We start from the raw sequence: 8,378 nt of genomic DNA, 5'->3' as shown, positions 1-8,378 counted from the left end.
AACTTCACAAAATTTTGCACGGAGTTCGCGCACAGGAGCATCTTGCACCACAATTTTTTTTTGGAATTGTTTGAACTTTCTTTCTATTTTAAATCAAGGTACTGTTGACAGGCTCATCTAAAAGCCTGTGCTCTCATCTCATCTGCTTACATCAGCTACCTCTTCCACCACATCTTTCTTCTTATGCTTTCTACACCTTTCTGAAACAGATCAGCACAGCAGCATTAACAAGTCCAGCTTATACTGTATGCTCGTATGCATCTGCCACTACTACCTCAGTTGCCACTTATACTACTGAATCATCTATCTGAACATGAGTGCCTTGCACTTATTTTCAATGTTATTAAACACCTCGCCCTTCTCATTGTACTACACATGTTTTTAAACTAATTGAATAAATGTATGATCAGCAGCACACAGGCATGATGAGCAGAAATACCACGTAGCATACATATCCTTCCTAGACGTGCCACTAGTGCGTATACATCATCATATACTACTACAAAATAATACTCCCTCCGTCCCAAAATTCTTGTCTTAAATTTGTCTAAATACGGATGTATCTAGTTACATTTTAGTGTTAGATACATTCGTATGACAAATCTAAGACAAGAATTTTGGGACAGAGGGAGTACTAGCTAGAGCTGCGTGTGGGGCAGAGGAGCGTCGTCAGCCCCACTTCTAGAACTAGAAGCACGGGACGTCGTGCAGCGGGTGCCCCTTGAGGTTCCTCTCCATCACCCTCCTGGCCAGGGACACCTGCTTGCCCACCGCGAACACAAAAGCCTTGCCGTCGCCCGACGCGCCACGGGCCGTCCTGCCGACCCTGCGCACGTACTCGCTCGGGTCGCGGGGGTAGTCGAAGAGCACCACGTGGTTCACGTTTGTGAAGTCGATCCCTCGCGAAGCTCTGCCACCATCAAATAAATGATACATTCAGTCCATCAGTTTAGTGAAACGATAGATTCAAAACCAGAAATTACCAGTGCAGAAATGTTGTTTAGTTGAATACTACACCTGTCTGTGCAAAAAAAAAAGAATATACACCTGTCTGTGCAAAAGAAAAAAAGAATATACACCTGTCTGTGCCAAAAAGAAAAAAGAATACACACCTGTCTGTGCACACGAGGAACATTGAGTCGTTAGTCTGTTTCTTCAGGAACTCTTTCATGTTTGCGATGCGTTTCGCCTGGTCCAGTGCAGCATGGAACGGTAGAACCTTGATCTGTGACGCCTTCCTGTCCAGCCGTGTCAGCACGTTCTCAACCTTTCTACATGTCTCAATCTGGGAACATAAAGCATGTGAGTAGTTGTCAGACAGTGGGACTTTCTTATGTTTTTCTTTTTTCATTTTAGGAAGTTATGTTTGGTATTGATGAATGATGATATACAGAGATACAAGGGAGAGGAACTAGTACCTTATTGCAGAAAACGATTGTTTTACGAACTGGAGATTCCTCAATAATCTTTAGAAGTGCTGTTCTCTTGTTTGAAAAGGCTGTTTCCGGATTCTTTTCATCACTGTCATTTCCACTGCAGTCCACAAGAATCTGTAGTGTAACAGTACAAATGTCAAATGTAATCACTCTAGGAGATCAATACCACATGATAATACCAATACCATTGTTTTACGCAGCAAGTCCTGAAGTTGTAAACAATGTAAGTAGCAACAGAGAGACACGTCACTTCAGGAGTATTTCCTAGAAGTGTTTCCAGACAGTATATGAAGCATAGCAAAAGGTTACAGAAACTAAGAAGGTGAGCAATGACCCACCTCTTCAAGACGGGCGCTTGTCCGGTGGACACTAGGTCCCATGATCACCTCACAGTCGGGAAAGGTTTCAACAACCTTGTTATATATATCAAGAGGAAGAGTTGCAGTGACAAAAAGATATTGTGTGGTCACTGGTGCGACAGTAATCAACTGATGAAGCACTTGTTCAAAGCCTTCTTCACTAAATAAAATATCCACTTCATCGAACACGGCACTGCAATTAGGGGGATCAACATGTTAACTTAGGTCTTAGGCTATCTAGTGCATCCACTAATTTATCTCTCTCCTCAACTTTTAAAAAATGACTGGAAAAAGAAGCAGCCATATATACCATCTGAGGTTATTTAGCTGCACAAAGCCTTCCTGAAGCAGATACAGGAACCGACCAGGTGTTGCTATAAGTACATCTAGCTCTTGATCAAGGCTTTCCAGCTGCGTCTTCTGTCGAAATCCACCGGTCGCAACCATAGACCTGAAGGGGACCCCAGATTTTGAAATTGAACGGCAATTCTGAAGGACCTGTATTTAGAGAAATGACTCAACAGGTTATTCCATAATTATTATTTCCCTCAAATCAAATTCATACTAGAACTATCATAAAGCTTCAGCAACATCACATTCAGCAAGTAATATAGCATACCTGAGAAGAAAGTTCAGCAGTAGGTGTCAATATTATGACTCGCGGGTTCCTGGGCGATGGTTTGTGGATCCCCATAGCTTCTTCCTTCCTTAAATTTTGAACTATAGGGCAGAGATATGCCAATGTCTTGCCAGACCCACTCTGATCAGCAATAATGCAACTCCTCCCCTCCAAGACAGGACCATATGCCATAGCCTAAGACGGTTTAACGGGACAGTTCAGGAAAGCACGTTTAGCATGTATGGATATAACTCATGCGTGCATAGGTGTAAGAATTCAGTTATTATGAATGGACTAAGATACTGAGTACTGAGCCTTCTACTGGTGACCAGTTGATATGCAACTAACAATTGAATATATTTTTGAGGGCAGTAAACCAAGAGAAAAGAAAAAAGTGTTTACCTGAATATGTGATGGTTGAGGAAACCCAAAGGTTCTCAATGCACCTAGAATCTCATCGCCGCAGCCAATCTCCTTAAAAGATCTGCGGCTGAAAAACCCACTGTCCAAAGGGGCCTTCTGCTTCCGATCCTCTCTTCTATAAGACGTAGCATCGGCAACTTTACCCCAAACTTTGGGGCCAGAAGCAGGCTCTTCATCAGAAAAATCTGAATCATCGTCGCCTTTGTATTGCCTCAGGACAGAATTCAGAGAACGCACGGCCCTGCTCCTCTCATCCCCGGAGTCACCATTCGGTTTTGCGCGGTCTGAGACAGACTTCCTTCTTCCAGATTTGCTTCCATCTTCATCAGAATCAGCATAAGGAGATTCACTAGGCCGTGCGATGCTTGTGCGGCCACAAGTGCCCTCCCTCTTGAGCTGGGCTGCTGATCTCCTAGCTAAAGCCTGCACTTTCTGCGCCTTGAGTCTTCCAAAGCTCCCAACACCTGCAGTACTCCCCCCATTTTCTGCACCTGTAGTGTCAAAAATTGCCCCATTTTCTTCAGGAAAAGCAACACATTTCACGCAGGCACTACACATTTCATGAAATTTTGGCTAAATTAAACCCGGCCATGAACATTTATGCTAAAATCCGCGTAACAGATTAGAAATTGCCAAATGGACGGCGAACCTTTGGAGGCGCAGCGGTCGGCGGTGACCCTGGAGAGGACCGCCGGGGACGGCACGCCGTCGTCGTCGACGCCGCCCCACACGATGACGCTCTTCCCGGTGCTCCGGTCCACGAGCCGGTACGCGCCGGAGGTGTCCATGGCCACCCGCTCGTAGTCGCGGCTGCCGTCCTCCCCATCCGCCGTGGCGGCCCAGCTCCGCCGCGCGCCGCCGCAGGAGAACGAGACGGAGCACCGGAGTGAGGCGGCCGGGCGGCCGAGGAGGAGCGGCAGCGCGCGCGCCTGCGCCCCCGCCACGTCCATCGCCGGCGAGAGAGCGAGAGCGAGCTCGAGCTCGGTGATGCGACTGAGTGAGCGCTGCTGCCTCCTCCTATCCGAAGGAAGAGGGAGATATCGTTGCTTCGTGGGCCGTGATGCCCGGGCCTGGAAAACGGGCTTCGTGGGCTGGGCCTGGAAAACGGTCTTCACGTTATGAACCAGAAAATGCAAACAGTACCATCAAGTTAGCTGGGGAGTTCTCAAAAAAAATAAAATCAAGTTAGCTGGGGGAACTATAGTCAACACAATAAATGTAGGATGGTAACAAAAAACACATTTTGCTCGACAGTGTAAATCATTAACAAGTATATGGAAAAAATAGCTAACAAATAACAGTAAACCATGTTTCATGTACTGATGACAACGATTATTGTGAAATGTACATGTTTATGATGCAAGGGAAACAATCATGGTGGAAGAGCAGCCGCACCTACAAAGCTTGCACAAACTGAACTCCACTGAACAGCCATGCCCAGGGCTTGCAGGTTATCAAGAAGGATGCTCGGGCAGGGCGGCAGCCGTGACCGCGGGGCGTGGGAGTAAGGCGAGTTTCCTTGGAGAGTGAAGCGAGTTGTTGAGAATAGCACGGGGGAGAGGATAATCGGGTGCCATGCCCAAAAGAACGGCGGCTCTGTTTAAAAAAAAGAGGTTTTGTGCTCTTTTTTAATACAGAGAAAAATGATGGTTTAGCAAATACTGTAGTATTAAAATCACACTTTTTAAGGGCAACCCAGCACTTCATTGTAAAAAAAACTATGGTAACTTTAGAAACTGTAGTATTTTGAAAATACTTAAAAAATACTTTGTTATCAAGAGTCCAAAACAGAGATACAAAATGGATATCTCTTAAGTACACACCTCATGCAGCTTGATTTTCACAAAGAATATACAAATTCTATTGGAATACTACTAGACCTACATGGTACATCGAATATTTCAATGGCTATCAGTTATGTGATGCATTGCAAGTATTTTTATTTGCTGAGTTTATATATGTCGTCAAGGCAAATAGTCACCTCATTTACCACTCACCAGTGAAAATGTTAAAAAAACGAGTCAAATTCTTAGTCTTACCTATGCATCCCTCTTCAACTTACAAGAATCAGGTTTAGAGTGAAGGTGAGGACATAAAAGCAGCATTAGTTGATTCCTTAGTATTAATGGATGGTTTGGTGCTTCAAGTTTCTCTATCTACACGAAGGAGTTGTGTATACATGGCCATTTGTGTGTTGCTGAATTATTTTTACCCACCGAGTCCTACAAACACTTTTAAGCAGTTAATTGTTGAAGTTATTAGGCTGTGTTTGATAGCAACGTGTTGCAAAAACCAAGGTATTGAAAAACTAAGTATTCAACAAACCACGGTATTTTAGCATGTAGGTATAACATACCGTGGTTTTGACAAAACAGAGTATTTTGTTGTATTGACAATACACAGGACATGTTTGGCGCAGCGACGTAAAATCAGTTGCAGAGCAAACACGTCCGGTTTTCCGGCGAAGCTAGCCGTTGCATGCAGCAAAGTGATTGGCCAAAGAACGGCCATGCACATGGCGATAGAGCAGCGTGTTACCATCAGCATGCATAAGAAAGAAAGCTTGCACTAAGTGAACTCCGCTGAACGGCCATGACCAAAAAATCGCTCGGTGGCACCAAGCGGCAGAGCTGCACGAGGACTGGCTGCTTGGCCATCTTCCGCATTTGCGGCGGAGCTGCACGTGTAGCAGATGAGACAACGACGAGCCATGGAGAGAGGCCTACATGCAGCAGGGATCTACAAAGAGCACAGGGCGGTGGCCGCGAATAATATTTGTAGAGGAAGGCGAGTCAGCAGGGAAGAAGTTGACGACGTGCGACATCGTTCTTTTCGCCTCCTCTGTTTTAAAAAAACAGGTCTTGGGTTCTTTTTATAAAACAGAGAAAAAACAGTGTTTTAGCAAATATTGTAGTATTAAAATCACAGTTTTTAGGGGCAACCAAACAACTCATTGTAAATAAAACTGTGGTAATCTGAAAAACTGCAGTATTCTCGAAATACATAGAAAATACTTTACTATCAAACAGGGCCAGCCAGCCGGTGCAAGATACCACAGTTTTGACATATCAAAGTATTTCGTAGTATTGGAAATACTGTGACCTGTTTGGCTGGTGCTTTATGCAACAACGTAATTAGCTAACTAGCTAGCCAGCAGCTACAAACACACATGTTCCTAGCTAGTTGCAATCACTCAATGATTTGGTTGATCAGAGTTGATTAGTTGGATATGGACACTCATGTGTTGTTGCCGGCATCGATAGACAAAGATAGACAAAAAATCACATGAGCAAGAAGAGCAGCAACTCAGCTTTGCAGAGTAGCAAGCTTGAGTCCAGCAGGATTTGCTTGCCCCATTAATCTCAGCTACCGTGGTGGGGTTAGAGGGGGCCCGGCATGGAAGAGGTAGCGTACGACGACCTGACGAGGTGGCAACATACAGTGCACTGCTGCAGCTAGCGCAGGAGATGCAAAGGTCAGAGCTTCGGGAGAGCAGGTTGGAGGTGGACCTCACTGACGTGGCATAGCTCAAGGACGAGATCGTGCAGAACAATGGAAGAATGAAGGAGCGGGAGCAGCGGGTTGGAGCAAGGAAGAAGATAACAACGGCCCCTTTCTTTCCCGAGCTCTGTTAAAAATGAGGTCCGGGGTTCTTTTTTTAATACAGACATAATACCACGGTTTGGGAAATAATGCAGTATTAAAAACATAGTTTCTAGTGGCAGCTAAACACTTCGTTGTAATTAAAACTATGGTAATCTGAAAAACTGCAGTATTCTCAGAATACTTTAAAAATACTCAGCTACCATATATTAGATGATGACATACATCGGCACTATCAAGAGCTGATTTGAAGTTTCTGAGAGACAACACGTTACATAAAAATGCCAAAGTACTTCTGTATATAGTATTGCGACATGATTTCGTTTGAATGAAATAAACATTTGGTCAATGCTTCTTTGGAACTCCCTAAACAGTGAGGACTTTCATATTTAGGGAGGCCCAACGCAGGAACATAAGTTGAGAGAGGAAGTGAGAAGGTGGTGGTGGCTTAAGGAATTCAAGTTCAATTCCATGGTGACATTGCATTTTCCATTTTTTTCCTGAATATTACCGCTGTAGATTAGAAAACCAAATTATGTATGATTTTGGTAGACTTGTGTTATTGGTTTGTACTTGACGATGTATCGATTCCTCCATTTCAGGCGATCCTTTATGCAAGATTAGATACTTCCAAATATTTCAACAGATCAAAGTGACAACTTCAAGATACCTTACTCGGCACCATTGCAAGTATTTTTCATTTTTGTTGATCCCTACTGTGTTTCATAGCATCGGCAACCTTTCTTTTTCTTTTGCAAGGGGACAACCTAATTAAATTCACTGCCTAAAGTTTCCATGAAGTTGTAAGAGTGAACATCTCCTGAATATCTTGACTTATTTTCCAATGACCAAGCCCGAGGTGGATTGAATCAAATCAAAGGAGACGGCAATATTTTGAAACTATGATTAAGAAGTTTGTAGTAAATTAATGACAATCCATATTTTATTCCCTCGTATGTTTTGCTCCTACTGCAGTTTGTATACATGAATGAGAAACGGCGAGGCAAGAAGCGTGTTTCCTTCTAGTTTGATTGAGGCCGAATTAAAATCTGTCGACTGAAATTTTGCAAATCTGTAAACTAATCATGAAAATATACAGTGATGCAAGCTTAACGGGCGGCCCAACAACTCAAGCGCGGGACGCCGATAACGACTCGCATGAACGTTTCTCTCACGAATCGCCACGCATAATCCAACAGCCAAGAAATTTGATTGAAGCTGAATTAATATCAGTCAATTGAAATTTAGCAAATCTGTTTGATTAAGGTAGCCATGCATGCATGCATGCAAGTACAAGAGTAACCAAGTACCCAGCCACCACCAGGAACGAGTGCTCCTACCCAGCCGCTGCTAGGGTTTCTTTTGCCTCCTGCTGGCACCGATGCCGGTCTACCTCGTCTCCTGTGGCCTTAGGGCCATATAGGTGTGGTGGATCCCGACCTTTGCTGGCATGAGGGTTTTGTTTTTGGATGATTTTCAGAGTTTTCTGGTTTTTGTCCTGCTCAGAGAGACGAGGCGACGGCGGTTCTCTGAAGATGGAATAAGGTTTTTCCCGCCTAGCTCCCCTCCCAGTGGTGCTTCTAGTGTCATCGGAGGGCGTGTGGAGGTTTCTCTCACGCGGATCTCTCAGGATTCGGTCGGTGTTTATCTTCGGTGGATCCACATGGATCCGGTATTTGTGCGTCTGTGTTCGTATGTCTATAGGTTGGATCCTTCCGATCTAAGCTTCTCTTTAACGGCGGCAGTTGTTCTAGTGCGCTGGTTCTATAGGGCCTTAACACGACGAGTTACCGACTGTACGTATACTACACCAAGTTTTGCCCGGCTCCAGTGAGGGAGGGGCAATTACAGCGGCGTGCCTTCGACTCGCTTTTGTGCTTGTAGTCATCGCTTCGTGGTCTACGAATCTGGATGTAAATTTTATATTTCTGGTATTAT

General features: G+C 44.4%; 1 protein-coding gene across 2 annotated transcripts; it reads right to left on the bottom strand.

Moving 5' to 3' along the window:
* Positions 1 to 343: 343 nt before the first annotated feature.
* Positions 344 to 3,858, bottom strand: LOC123072636 (DEAD-box ATP-dependent RNA helicase 50). Of its 2 annotated transcripts, XR_006435284.1 has the most exons (9): positions 3,487 to 3,858; positions 2,817 to 3,328; positions 2,415 to 2,609; positions 2,106 to 2,293; positions 1,775 to 1,988; positions 1,419 to 1,550; positions 1,113 to 1,285; positions 637 to 910; positions 344 to 514 (listed from the first exon to the last, which is right to left on the bottom strand). XR_006435284.1 is itself a non-coding variant. In XM_044496236.1 (8 exons), exons 1-8 carry the CDS (start codon positions 3,785 to 3,787, stop codon positions 688 to 690), a joined length of 1,938 nt encoding a protein of 645 aa, XP_044352171.1. In that variant the 5' UTR covers positions 3,788 to 3,858; the 3' UTR covers positions 344 to 687. The 2 variants fall into 2 exon arrangements, 1 of the variants encoding a protein (XP_044352171.1); XM_044496236.1 differs by having other exon boundaries at positions 344 to 910.
* Between the last annotated feature and the right edge of the window lie 4,520 nt (positions 3,859 to 8,378).

Source organism: Triticum aestivum, chromosome 3B, assembly GCF_018294505.1.
Source record: "Triticum aestivum cultivar Chinese Spring chromosome 3B, IWGSC CS RefSeq v2.1, whole genome shotgun sequence".
In the NCBI taxonomy this organism is placed as follows: domain Eukaryota; kingdom Viridiplantae; phylum Streptophyta; class Magnoliopsida; order Poales; family Poaceae; genus Triticum; species Triticum aestivum.
This window is presented reverse-complemented; position numbering and strand designations above follow the sequence as displayed.